The sequence below is a fragment of the Rhinatrema bivittatum genome, chromosome 18 (assembly GCF_901001135.1).
Source record: "Rhinatrema bivittatum chromosome 18, aRhiBiv1.1, whole genome shotgun sequence".
Taxonomy (NCBI): Eukaryota; Metazoa; Chordata; class Amphibia; order Gymnophiona; family Rhinatrematidae; genus Rhinatrema; species Rhinatrema bivittatum.
Window position 1 is genome coordinate 619761 of NC_042632.1, and position 14648 is coordinate 634408.

General features: G+C 45.7%; 1 protein-coding gene across 1 annotated transcript; it reads right to left on the minus strand.

Moving 5' to 3' along the window:
• Nucleotides 1–2814: 2814 nt before the first annotated feature.
• Nucleotides 2815–6291, minus strand: FOXI1 (forkhead box I1). The gene is made up of 2 exons (XM_029583969.1): nucleotides 5679–6291; nucleotides 2815–4398 (listed from the first exon to the last, which is right to left on the minus strand). Exons 1-2 carry the CDS (start codon nucleotides 6241–6243, stop codon nucleotides 3848–3850), a joined length of 1116 nt encoding a protein of 371 aa, XP_029439829.1. The 5' UTR covers nucleotides 6244–6291; the 3' UTR covers nucleotides 2815–3847.
• Nucleotides 6292–14648: the final 8357 nt, after the last annotated feature.

Here is a 14648-nt window from a genome sequence, read left to right on the forward strand (position 1 = left end):
GGAGCCACTGCTGCTGTTAAGAGGGAGAGCTGCGCAGGAACCACTGCTGCTGGTAGGAGGGAGTGCTGTACATGAACCACTGCTGCCAGTAGGAGGGAGAGCTGCACTAAAATCACTGCTGCTAGTAAGAGTGAGAGCTGCTCAGGAACCACTGCTGCTGGTAAGAGGGAGAGCTGCGCAGGAGCCACTGCTGCTGGTAAGAGGGAGAGCTGCGCAGGAGCCACTGCTGCTGGTAAGAGGGAGAGCTGCGCAGGAGCCACTGCTGCTGGTAAGAGGGAGAGCTGCGCAGGAACCACTGCTGCTGGTAGGAGGGAGTGCTGTACATGAACCACTGCTGCCAGTAGGAGGGAGAGCTGCACTAAAATCACTGCTGCTAGTAAGAGTGAGAGCTGCTCAGGAACCACTGCTGCTGGTAAGAGGGAGAGCTGCGCAGGAGCCACTGCTGCTGGTAAGAGGGAGAGCTGCGCAGGAGCCACTGCTGCTGGTAAGAGGGAGAGCTACGCTGGAACCACTGCTGCTGGTAAGAGGGAGAGCTGCGCAGGAACCACTGCTGCTGGTAAGAGGGAGAACTGCACAGGAACCACTGCTGCTGGTAGGAGGGAGAGCTGCACAGTAACCACTGCTGCTGGTAGGAGGGAGAGCTGCACTAAAATCACTGCTGCTAGTAAGAGTGAGAGCTGCTCAGGATCCACTGCTGCTGGTGGGAGGGAGAGCTGCGCAGGAACCACTGCTGCTGGTAGGAGGGAGAGCTGCACAGTAACCACTGCTGCTGGTAGGAGGGAGAGCTGCACTAAAATCACTGCTGCTAGTAAGAGTGAGAGCTGCTCAGGAACCACTGCTGCTGGTAGGAGGGAGAGCTGCGCAGGAACCACTGCTGCTGGTAGGAGGGAGAGTTGCACTGGAACCACTGCTGCTGGTAGGAGGGAGTGCTGGGCTGGAAGCACTGCTGCTGGTAGGAGGGAGTGCTGTGCAGGAACCACTGCTGCCGGTAGGAGGGAGAGCTGGGCTGGAAGCACTGCTGCTGGTAAGAGGGAGAGCTACACTAGAACCACTGCTGCTAGTAAGAATGAGAGCTGCACTGGAACCACTGCTGCTGGTAGGAGGGAGAGCTGGGCTGGAAGCACTGCTGCTGGTAAGAGGGAAAGCTGCGCAGGAACCACTGCTGCTGGTAGGAGGGAAAGCTGCGCAGGAACCACTGCTGCTGGTAGGAGGGAGAGCTGCGCAGGAACCACTGCTGCTCGTAGGAGGGAGTGCTGGGCTGGAAGCACTGCTGCTGGTAAGAGGGAGAGCTACACTAGAACCACCACTGCTGCTAGTAAGAATGAGAGCTGCACTGGAACCACTGCTGCTGGTAGGAGGGAGAGCTGGGCTGGAAGCACTGCTGCTGGTAAGAGGGAAAGCTGCGCAGGAACCACTGCTGCTGGTAGGAGGGAGAGCTGCGCAGGTACCACTGCTGCTCATAGGAGGGCGAGCTGCATTAAAATCACTGCTGCTAGTGAGAGTGAGAGCTGCTCAGGAACCACTGCTGCTGCTAGGAAAGAGGAGGCTGGGCTGGAAGCACTGCTGCTGGTAGGAGGGAGAGCTACACTAGAATCACTGCTGCTAGTAAGAGTGAGAGCTGCTCAGGAACCACTGCTGCTGCTAGGAAAGAGTGCTGGGCTGGAAGCACTGCTGCTGGTAGGAGGGAGAGCTACACTAGAATCACTGCTGCTAGTAAGAGTGAGAGCTGCTCAGGAACCACTGCTGCTGGTAGGAGGGAGAGCTGGGCTGGAAGCACTGCTGCTTGTAGGAGGGAGAGCTGGGCTGGAGCTATCACCGAGAGGTACATTGGAGAAGGGGAATATATGATCAAAGGTTTGCCTAGGGTGCCAATGCCAAATACTCTTGCACTGGCCCTGCACACCACTCTGCTAACATGTCCCCACTTTCCTCTTCACCTTCCACATCACCACTGTAATGCAATTTGTATATTCATTCAGGCAACATCATCCATAGCCTTGACTTACTCGTTTTTGTTTTGACCTGATGAAGGGTGTGTAACTCAAAAAATATAGTCAACAAATACATTGTTAGTCTAATCAAAAAGTATCAACTATTAATTGTGTTGTTCTTTATTGCCACATAGTAAGGGGTTTGACGCTGTTCCCAAGAGGCTTAGAAGTAAGGAAGGGGAATGGGTCTGAAGGTGGGTCCTGTGTTACAAACTGGATTAATGACAAACCCCACTCCAAGGAAGGAGGGGCTTTAGGTGGAGAGCCTCCCAGAGCAGTTCTAAGCGCTCTTCTGATCAATATTTTCATAGGCAATACTGCAATGGAGCTAAGAATGGTTTGTGTTTTGCAGATGATTCCAGTATAGAAGAAAAGAGGTTTGTGATGTGTGATTATTACACATCACTTTGTGATGTGTAATAATCACATCACTTTGTGATGTGTAATAATCTCTCTTCTTTGATCCTCATGCTTATTTCACACTTGAGGCTTGTGGTTATTAGGAATATCCTTTCATTATGTTTTAGCAACATAATCTAGAAATGAACTAATGCAACTGTTCAGCTCTGCATGCTTAGAGCCCAGATGTGCTCCAGTGCCTGTAATCCATACCTGGAGCAAGCGCTGAGGCACAAGTTAGGGGTGGTGCTGGCATGTCACTGGGCCAGACCACTCTCCACTCGTCTCAGATTGAGCTGCCACGTTATAAATTGCCTCCAGCAGGCTTTAGGAATGCAGAATGGCTCAACAGATTGTTAGCTCAGTGTGAATAGAGACCCACTCTAATTCTACATTCTGAAAAAGACAAAAGCCCAACTTATTTACAAATATTTTATTCATAAAAATACGCCCAGTTTTCCATACAATAAACTCATGATCAAACTATATAAAATACAGAGAAACAGTGATCAACTAATACCTGTACAATAGCGTACATAGTCAGGCTGTGAACATGCCATGACTGTCCTTGCACATGAACAAGACCACAAGCTGGGTTCAGTTGCTTTGAAATGCTGTCAGCTACAGGATCCACATTTTAAGTCTGAGAACTAGTAAACTCATAAATACAAATGTCTTTTTTTCATGGCTACAAATGATGCCCCCTCTTTCCAGAACAAGAGGCAGAAGTAACAGTGCGTTTCCCAGCTTCAGGTTCAGATCCAGCATCCTGCTCCTTTCAGCAGTTCTCAGGCAGACTTCCGGAAACTTGCTGGGCTGGCACTGCTCAGCAGATACCAGAGGGAGAAAAGGCAGCATTCAGCAGTGAATCAATCGTTGCCTTATGTATGAAACTAGGTACAAGTTTTCTTTGGGCAGGTCTCTATTAAAGATGCAAGAGTTAGTAACTGTCCTGAGAATTTGCAACAAGAACGTAATTCAGTTGTCAAACAGCTATATAGTGCAAGACCCTGTGTGCTAAGCCATAGATTTACATGTGCTGATATCTCCTTATGAAGAGCATGGCTATGTTCATGGTGAAATAACTGGTCCTGTTACTATCCTTAATACACAAATACTACTGTACCATTAAAGTATGCCCTCTGCACATTACACCTCTAGGTATTTCCTGAGCGGACAAGGACCATTGCTGAATTTGAATTGAGGGCTTTAGATGCGAGCCAATATGTGTCCCTGGGCACTAGAGTGATGACAGATAGGCTCCCTCTTATGATATACAGAAAGCCCTAGTACACAATACCATCGTTTAACTTACAACTCTCCAGAATTTCTAATGATCTTGCTCTTATGGCTCAATTTTATTCCCTGCGCTTCAACCCCTCTAGAGTCTACGCGTTCTTTCTTAGCTCCTGAAGTTCTTTCCCAGCCTTGCAGTCCTAACTGTAGGCCTGAAAGGGTTAAACCTCTGTTCCTTCTCGAGGGTACAAGGCACTGTTTGAACTGATGCTGTTGTAGAAATGGGAGTTAAAGTGATTCAGCACTGAGCTGCTGTAGCTGAAATGGCTGGATGTGACTGGATTGGCCCACTCGGAGCCTCCATGGTTGGGGATGTTAGCCATGGGAGAGTAGGAATTGAAGCCTGCCATGTTCTGTCCCATTTTGTCAGAGGTTTCGTGAGCGAGTCCCAGCGGCACGGGCCGGCTGGCTGCATTAGCACTGGTGACATAGGCAGTCATGCTGGAGAGGAAGTTGCTGAGGCAGGGGCTGGTAGAAGGTGGGGAGCCTCGCTTCTCAGGAGAGTTTTCACTTCCTGGGGAAGAACTTTCTACGAGCTCCTGGTGGTCTGTGCTCTTGGGGCTGCTGCTCAGGGGACTGTCCTCGGATTTTACTGAGGCAAGGCTGTTGGTGCTAGAGTTGATATCAGACTTTCGTTTCCTCTTTCGCCGGAAGTTTCCATTGTCAAACATCTTTTCACAGTTAGGGTCCAGGGTCCAGTAGTTCCCTTTACCTGTTAACACACAGAAGTACAGATCATGAATTCCAGAGAAAGTGCAGAAGGGGGTTTCTTTTTTTACAATTTTTAACTGAAGAATAAAGCAATCAAGAAAATGTAATAAACTGAACTAATTAATGAAGATTTGAAACTTGTATTGCCAACAGCTTCTGGAGTTATATTATATAGTACTGTGTCTGTTCACATATTTCAACTTAAGCTACATTCTTTCTGTTCCCTGTTTAAATAAAAGCACTTTCTACTTGGATTGTGACCTCTGCGGGGACAGGATTTAACATTCACTCTGTGAGTGCCCTGGCTCGTGCAGATTTTGCACACACGTGAGATTGGGAGTGCTTTCCAAAATCCTTCGCCTTGGTTTTTATTTCCCACACAAGCATGTGCGCTTCTAAATCTGCTGCCCTGTGCCTTGCAGAGCCATGGAGAGCCCTCCGGAAGCCAGCCTGAGGTTTCCAGCAGCAGACACAGAGTGGCTTTCATTCACTAATGCATCCTGCTCTTTCTGGGCTGCTGGCATCGTGCAATCCACGCGCTTACCAGCTTGGGCAACACTGCCTTCCTCCTTTTTTTATGTGTTTGTTGAGAAGGATCAGGCATTTGGTGCCAAGCTTGTATTATTCTCAGAATTAGATTTTCATTTAACTATATGGAGATGTAAATAAACAGAAACAAAAGCATTACCTTTTAAAACTTGGACAACACTAGTAGCAATTCATCATTGATGCAAACACTCTCCAAAGAAAACATGCCTTTGCATTTATTCTGTTTCATTCAGAGGAAAGGGCAGACACCAAAAATAACCGGTCCCAGCTCTCCTCTACATGCCACTGCCTTGCACTTTTGAACTTGTGTCTTCCTTGCTCACTTTCATTCTCCCGGAATATCTTGCAGTGCTCTGAGATACCTTTCCTAGTGCTACATTTTAAAGGAAGATAACTAAACAAACTTTCATTCTTTATTTAAAATACTAGAATTTAGCTAAGGCAATGCCTGCCCAACCCTGGTGTTTTTCCCACCTCTGTCTTACTGGCTAGTTTTCATTTACAAAGCAAAAGACTCATTTGAAACAATATTTTGACCACACTGTTCAGGACAGAGAGCTTATCAGGTTCCTGCTGCAAAGTCCTGGGCACAGGTAGGTCAAGAGCTCTGCTCTGGGTTATGCTCTAAGTACTGTAGGTGGGATGGGAATCCGGGTCTCCATCTGCCACAGTTCTGAACTCTCCGCCCTAACTGCATTGCCAGCTCCAGAATACAACAGATAAATGACTTACCGGGATCATCCTCATCTCTGGGGACTTTTTTGAAGCAGTCATTGAGGGAGAGGTTGTGCCTGATGGAGTTTTGCCAGCCAGCTTTGCTTTTGTTGTAGAAAGGGAAGTTGTCTGCCACGTACTGGTAGATCTGACTGAGGGTCAGCCTTTTGTCCGGTGCCCCATGGATGGCCATGGCAATGAGGGCAGAGTACGAGTACGGCGGCCGCACCAGCTTCATGAGCTCTTCCTGAGAAGGGATAGGCAGCCAGCTGAGGTCGCCGTGCACATTCAGAGGCAGCTGCCGTTGCATCCCGTATGACTGAGGCACAAAGGGGCTGCTGTTAGATCCCGGCAGGTAGGGAGTTGGAGGGATGGAGTGCCCGTTCAGCCAGAGGTAAGGGTTTGTGGTTGTGCCGTAGTCGCTAGCATCATAGGTAGAAGGCCGCTGAGGGCTTGGGATGTTCTGCGGCTGGAAGAAGTTCTCACAGTACATGTTCATCTCTGGAGGTTCCTGACCAATGCTTGGAAACTGTGGACTGCAACGAGGTGGGGAGTGTGTCTGAGGATTGAAGGAACTCATCATCTAATACTGCAGACTCCTCCAAGCTAAAATCCACTTGTGCTAGCTCTGTACCTGAGACAGGTGCATCACCTGTGTCCTTACCCTCCTACTTATACACCTGTGTGTATTGAGTTCCCAGCCCCTGGCCCCTCCCACTTTATCCTGATTGGCTATAGATCAGATTGATATCCCTTTATGGAATGCTGGCAGCTTTGTACTTGCTGTCAGATCAGCCAAATTTTAAATTTATGGCTGTTTATCTTTTAAATGAATGGAGGAATTTTCCACTACTGTAAAAAAATACAACAGTAGTAAGCTGCCATCCAAAGGAGCTTCCATTGTCTTCTGCCTGGTCAAGATGCAGCAGTGACATCTAAGGGCTCACTGAGAGCAGGAAGTCTCTGAGTCTTTCTGGGAGGCTCGTAACTTGCCAGTGCATTATAAAGATGCAGTCAGATAATGTGAACCTTCACCCAGGAATGTAGGTTTATTTCACTAGAGAATTAAACCTTTCCTCTATGCTAGCAACATTATGCAAATCTGCTTTCTCCCATCGGCAAAGGCTGGAAAAGGGACAGTCCTGTGTTCTTTTCCAGTCTAGCATTAGACATGACAGTTAGCAGAGGAGTAAAGTAAAGCAGCTCTCAATCCTTTAACCACAAGCCCCTGCCTCTGGGTATTTACCCCTCAGGGTCTTTCTTTTTCTCTGTCAGTACTTTATAATACTCAGCTTTGGACCTTTTTTTTTCAGTTCTTTAGATATTTGTTACAATGAAGCTTCATCCCTCCCCTCCTAACCCCCGCACACATATTCAATCCCAATAGGTGCCCTTAATCCTGCAAACCTTATTCCTCTCACTGATCCGAGACCAGATTCAGTCATGCCGAGGAAGGAATCTTGTATTTACTCTGTAAAAGTCACTGTCATTACCACACGTGGTGTGGGAATAGTAATGGCAGTGCCTCTAAGTTCAGAGATTCCTGAGAAGGGATGCAGATTGGCACGGGGCTAGGCGAATGTGCCTGGGAAGGGCTCTGTCTAGAAGCTAAGTGGCATTTAAACCACATATAGATTAGAATCTCGTAAGAATATTAATAACTGAATTTAAAAGATTTTGCCACCCATAAACCGTCAGACTTATGTTTGATTCATTGTTTGAATGCCTCGTTCTAGTATATAAAACCTGACCAGAAACCAATATTTGTAATATTAGAGATCTGGCAGTGTGCATTGTCTGGTTAATCCAAATGCTCCTTAAACTAGATCATTATGTGCATGGATACACTTTAATTATAATCAAATAGCCCGACTTAACCATACTGATTAGAAGAAAATCTTCTGCAATCAGTCACCTGCAATTTAGGCCGAAAAGTCAAATAGTTTTTGAGGCTCAGATGGCTGATTTGGGTGTATAGGGGGAGACCTTTTCATTCTTTTGATGGGGGCTCCCCAGGACCACAGCTTCTGTAGTATCTGACAGGAGATCTTATATAGTACAATCGAAGGCCGGGCAATGGGAAAGTTTCAGCAGCTAGCTAAGGACCAATTTCCTAAGGCTTTTCTCCCTTTCTGTGTCTCTGGGGAAAATGCTGCTGAATACTGGAACTAGCTACATCCTAGAGCACTCCTTGCCCTGACTTTTGTTAGCTGAGTAATGACTTACCTGCCTAAAATGTCTCTGATGAGGGGCGGGAATTTGAAATCTTTTGAATATGGACCGCCTAGTGCTTACTAAGGAACATTAAAAGGTGAATTTGAAGAGATGCATGCAAACAAATGAGCACGTGTGCACAAATAAAGCCAATAGTTAATGCTATTTTATAAACCTCAAACATTACATGCGCAAGTAATGGTGCACAAATACATTTGCTTATATAAAAAAGGGGTGAGCTAGGGACAGGTCGGGGCATTCTGGAGAGAGGCCAACATTTACATGTCTAAGATGCTATTTCAAAACCTGCGAATGTGACACGCATACGGATGTTACCTGCACATATTTCCACCTGCTAATTCTCAGGTATAAGTCAGAACAGAATTCTTTATAGGCAAATACTGACAGGGAGGGTTCTGGGTAAACTGTGAGGATGCAGACTGAAGAACCAGGGGGGTCTTGATGACCTAGAAACAGACTGGGCAAACTGGTGGGCTAATTATTTAACTGGCAATTTCCTTCACGTGCACATGTAAAAGCCAAGTGCTAAGGAAAATATGTGAGATACATTTCCTTGTGTAAATGATTAAAATTAGGAACACAAATACTTGTGTAACCCTTTTTTAAAAAATTTATTGCAGCCCAAGGGCACACAAAAGAGTTTCTCTTTAGGCTATCTCCTTTTTACCACTTCCCCAATTTTAACAAGTTCCAAGGAGTGGATTCTTTCTATGGGGGTGTTATGATTTGTGGGCCCTGGGCTGAGGTGAGCGATGGTACCGCCCATGGGGAGGAGCCCCGTGAGCCTCACCGTTGGGAGGCGAGGTCTCAACTGCGGTGCGTGGAACAGCAGGTACTGGAGAGAGAGCAGAGAACGACACTACCCACGGAGCGGGGAGTGTATAATGAGAGTCACACAGACACAGAGATGCCACAAAGTCTGTGAAGTGGGGTATACCCACAGAGGAGTCCTCTGTAGAGAGATACGGCAATGGTCCGCAGAGCGCAGTCCACAGATGAGGGTTCCTCAGTAGAGATGATACGGCAATGGTCCACAGAGCGCAGTACACAGATGAGGGTTCCTCAGTAGAGATGATACGGCAATGGTCCGCAGAGCGGGGTACACAGATGAGGGTTCCTCAGTAGAAATGATACGGCAATGGTCTGCAGAGCAGGGTACACAGATGAGGGTCCTCAGTCGAAATGATACGGCAATGGGCCGCAAAGCAGAGTACACCGATGAGGGTTCCTCAGTAGAGATGATACGGCAGTGGTCCGCAGAGCAGGGTACACCGATGAGGGTCCTCAGTAGAGATGATATGGCAATGGTCCGCAGAGCAGGGTACACAGATGAGGGTCCTCAGTAGAAATGATACGGCAATGGTCCGCAGAGCGGAGTACACCGATGAGGGTTCCTCAGTAGAGATGATACAGCAATGGTCCGCAGAGCAGGGTACACCGATGAGGGTCCTCAATAGAGATGTAACAGTAGTGGTTCACCAAGCGGGGTACTCACTGTAGAAGTAGCGAAGGTTCTAAAGAGAGCCCCAGGGAATGGGGCAGGCAGTAGACGGAAGGTCCTAGGCGGAAGGCCCTCCAAGGAGCGGATAGCCAGAGACGAGGAAAGGGCCCCCAAGGAGCAGGTACCTGGGACGTCACATGCCAAGGAAGCTGGAGCTGGAACGGGAAGTCCGTAGTGAGTGAAGCAGATTCAGCTATGAGGGAACTCGTTGCCAAGTTGTAGGCAGAGAGGGCCAGCTGGCTTAAGAGTCCATGATGAATGACATCATCTGGGGGGGGACACGCCCCCGAGGTTCCCGCCATGACATGCATAAGACTGGCTCGAGAGCGCGCGCGCACGAGGTGAATGTGAATCCTCTCTGAGGTGTGTTACCATCCCCTTTGGTGATATTAGAAACAGGCAGGACACCATGTAAGTGTTCAAAAGAAGTCTGGATTTGCTGAAATTAAATAAATATCCAATCAATTGGTTACTTGTCTTACTTCACTTCTGTGTTCAATCTGGGTCATACATAGGGAATTATTTCTTCTTCACTCTGTGCAGGTGTCCTTAGTGCTACTCCCTGGGAGCAGCTCACCTCCTTTTCTTGTCTGCAGGGTAAGGGTCCCTATTGAGGGGAGTCCCTTAAATTCCAAAAAAAAGTCTTGTACCTGCAGACCAACAGAGTCCCAGATGTTCCCAGCGTGTGTTCTGCGTTCCCTAGGGTGGAGATCAGTTGGGGTCTCCAAGTTAATCATGAAACTCTTCTCCTCTGGACTCTTTCTGTAGTTAACCTCTTAGGGGAAAAGGTCTTTTTCTGGATACCAGCCTAGCCACACAGTGAGGAGGAGGGGGGGAGGGGTAAAAAACCTTCTCACTAAAATACAACTTTCAAAAATCCAAACTTTACCACTGAATGAGGAGTCATTGTAGTCCTGTCATTGGCTGGATAGGAATCACCTGGTTTTCTCCCTCCTGCCCTATGGTTATGGGCAGCAATAACAGAATTCACCCAGGTGCAAACAAACTTGTAAAAAACTTCTTACTCAAGTCCTTTTTACTCTCAGGAAGGGATAAACCCTGTCCACACTCACTAAGGCTCCAAACCCCCCCCCCCCCCCCCTTTCTGGACAAAGGACTGAACCATTGCAGGAGGTGCTGCTAGAAATGGTCTGTCCCATTCGCTATCATCTGCAGGCAAGGATCTAGGGCCAGCTAGTGGGAGACTGAGGGTTCCCTGCACTTGCGCGAGGCGGATGGCTGGCACTTATCTGGCTAAATGGTGGCTTTGTCATCACAATCAGATAAGTCTTAAAAAGCACTACTTAGCTGGATAAGAAAGATAGATGGATATCCATCTATCTTACTTATCACCGAAGTAGTGCTTTTCTTTTTTTTATCCAGTAAACAGCACTACTCAGCCAGATAAGTCTCCACAGCACTACTTAGCTGGATATTTCTCGCCACTTAGCTGGATAAGTCAAAACGTATGCAGCTATGCTTAAAGTACATGCCTTGAATTTTTTTGATGGTTTGCAGCCCTCGAGGACCGGACTTTCCCACCCCTGCCCTAGATCCTTGCCTGCAGATGATAGCGAATGGGACAGACCATTTCTAGCAAATTGGGTAAATTAGGTAAATTTACACACATTGTATATAGTGTGTGTGCATATCTGTGCACACAATATAAAATACATGTGCATGCACACACGTCCATATAACTACGTACGTAGGGGTGCGCTTGCAAGTTTTAAAGATATCTGCTAAGATTCAATGCTTTAGTACGACATCACAGCACAAGGATTTCCACATCAATCCTGCTTTTCTTCCAGACTTTACATTTCTTGAAACTTGAAAATATGCAGGAACAAATGGCAGAGGGTAGTGGTGTTGAGGCGGTGGGTTTAGTCAGGAAGCAGCCAGCAGCTGTCCTGGCTTTGTGGCTCTTATTCTGCGGCTCTCTGTCCCGGAGCAGAATTATTACACCGAGGCACAAGTTTGGCTGTAAAGCTTGGGCAGAAATCGCAGAATACTTTTAGTGCATCTTTTTTCAGGTGACACTTTTTGAAGATCGTTTTGCCTTCTTCCAAATGTATATTGTAGGCCAGACCTGTACTAAAGGAGTTACAGCACTGTCATTGTAAGGGTTAAGGAAGCCAGTGATGGAAAAGGGGTATTTCTGGGACAGTCAGGGGTAAGAAGCTGAGACCTTTGAATTCTGCACAACTATTATACTTGTGAAAGGATGAGACCATTTATTTATGCATTGGTATTTCTTAAATGCCTATCCCAAAAGCCCAAGGTGATTTGAGGTTCCACTGGAATTTTTAGGCAATCCTTAAATTTGGCCCTATAAAGTAAAACATATTGCTTCCATAATTCTCATCAATGGGTGAGGTGTGATTTTTTTTTGTGTAGTCTACATTAACTATGCCAACTTGGACTCCCGGCTCACCATAAGCAAAAGCTACCAAAACCCAACCCAGTCTAATGTAGTTGCATGGTAGTTATCAACAGATAACTGAGCCACTCATTCTGTCCCCATCTACAGTGTCACCGTACAATTAGGGACCTTCGTTTTCTGTTTAAACCAATTGTCACCCATAAATTCCTGGATTTTTACAAAGGTGACAATTGGTTTAAACCGATATTCACCCTAATTTTAGGCTGATTGAAAAGCTCCTCCAGAGTTATAGATGCAGCATTTCAAGGCCTCCAGCCACTGTGGGCCAAAGCATGTGTCGTGTTTCAGCTTCATATTATGAGCCTTTGTCCTGGAGATTGCTACCTTCTTGTACTTTACAGAACCCACTAAATATTTTTATATTTGTATCATATCTCCCCTTTCCCTTCATTCATCCAGTGAGTACATTTTGCATTTTCCCAAGCTCTCTATTTAGGACTTATTTCTTTAAATAAATGTTCCTTAGTTTACTCCTTTCACCCTCATCCTATGATCCCTTATTCCAGAGCCTCTTTTCTGTTGAAAGAGATTCACCTCCTGTTCATTAATTCCTTGGTGGTATCTAAATGTTTCCCTTCTTTACTCCAGGATATACATGCTTATGTCTAAGTCTGTCCCCATATGCTTTATGGTGAAGCTGTCCTCTGGATGAACTCTTATTTGCTTTAAATTCTTTTGGTTTCCAGAATTGTATACAGCATGCCAAGTGAGGTCTCACCAAAGACTTATGCAGAGAAAATATCATCTCCTTTTTTCTGCTGGCAGCTCCTCTCCTTATGCACCCATAAATCCTTCAGGCTTTTGCTGTTACTTTCTCTATCTGTTTGGACACCTTAAGATCATTAGATGCGACAACCCCCAGATCCTGTGCCTGTTTTGACCACAGAACTTCACCCCCTATACTATACTACTCCCTATTAGCTTTTGCAACCCTGAATTTTTTAGCATTAAATCTTTGCTGCCGAACTTTAGACCATTCTTCGTGCTTCACTAGATCCCTTGAAATGCTGTTGTGGTGTTTTCCTCCTTTACCACTATGTCCAGTTTTCTAGTATTGAGCTTAATATCTCACTTGCACAAACAGCAAGAGTAATTATTACATTGACCAATTAAGCATTTTAATCACTTTAACTGTGAAAGCCATTATTTTAAAAAGGTTTAAGCTGTTACCTTCAATTTCCCTAAATGCCTGGGAGCAGTCATGATTGGAACAATGACAAATTACTTCCCATGGAATGGTATCTGATTGGTTCATGCTGTGCATGTGACATTTGTGACCAATGAGATCGAGTGAGTGTGAAGTAGAAAGTAATGATTTAGCAGTAAAAGTTGTTATGAAGCCATTTTTAAGCATCACATAGTGCTTATAGGCTTGTAGGTACCTCATTCCCATGGTTCTGCAAGCACATTTCAAAATGAAACTCCCTACACATCTTCCCTTTCAAAATATATAGCTGGCTGGAGCCATGGGCACATTAGTACCTATGGACTTGGTACAAAATCTACTCTTGGCGTACCACAAGGATCTTCTTTATCCCCAACCCTCTTCAACATATACCTCCTCCCCCTCTGCCAAATGTTAACAGATCTCAACCGAATTCATTATCTGTACGCAGATGACGTACAGATTCTAATCCCCATAACAGAATCAATCTCAAAAGCGCTCACCCATTGGAATAACTGCCTACTTTCCATCACCAATCTACTCAACAGTTTAAACTTGGTCCTTAACGCTTCTAAGACAGAGCTTCTCCTCATCTCCTCAAATGACAACAATATCCACCAACCAACACCACTCAACTCTCACATCACATGTAAGCAGGTTAGAGATCTTGGGGTGATTCTAGACAACCGACTAAACCTAAGGAAAATGGTCAATACAACAACGAAAGACTGCTTTTACAGATTACAGGTCCTAAAACGACTTAAACCTCTCTTATTCTTCCACGACTTCAGGACAGTCCTCCAAGCGCTACTGTTCGCCAAAATAGACTACTGCAGCGCCCTTCTACTAGGACTTCCCAAATCCTCTACTAAACCTCTGCAGATGATTCAAAATGCGGCAGCAAGATTGTTAACCAGGACCAGCCGCTACGATCACATATCACCAATTCTCAGGAACCTACACTGGTTACCAGTAAATTACAGAATTCTATACAAATCAATCACCTTAATCCATAAAACCATCCATCATCAACTTCAACTTGACCTGGAAATACCTTTCAAACTCTACTCTTCTATCAGACCAACTAGAGACATTTACAAAGGCACTCTTAATGTTCCCCCCACTAAAGCCACACGCCTCGCTATGACCAAAGACAGAGCCTTTTCGATAGCAGGCCCATCGATCTGGAACAGTATCCCATCAAACCTCAGACTGGAACCATGCCTTTTATCTTTCAGAAAAAGACTTAAAACCTGGCTCTTTCAACAAGCCTTCCCTGAACCACCAGACAATCACTAGTTGGCCTTCATTCCTACCCGGTCTGGCACTCCGTTTCTCAAAGAAAAAATAAATGGACTCAGACATTCAGGTTAAAGCACCGTCCTTAAGTTTTTAACTTGTACACTCTATGGTAAAATTTCTTACTGGCCTATCTTCTTTCCAGCTGGTTGCAAGCTTCCAAGTTCTCTCCCCCTGTTGATTGTAACTTTCACTTATTCCTACTTATTGTTATCTTTCGTTTACGTGAATTTGTTACTCTAGTTTTTCCCTTTGTTAAATTGTAAACTGATCCGATATGGTAATTTACTATGAAGGTCGGTATAAAAAAACTGTTAAATAAATAAATAAATAAATAAATAAATA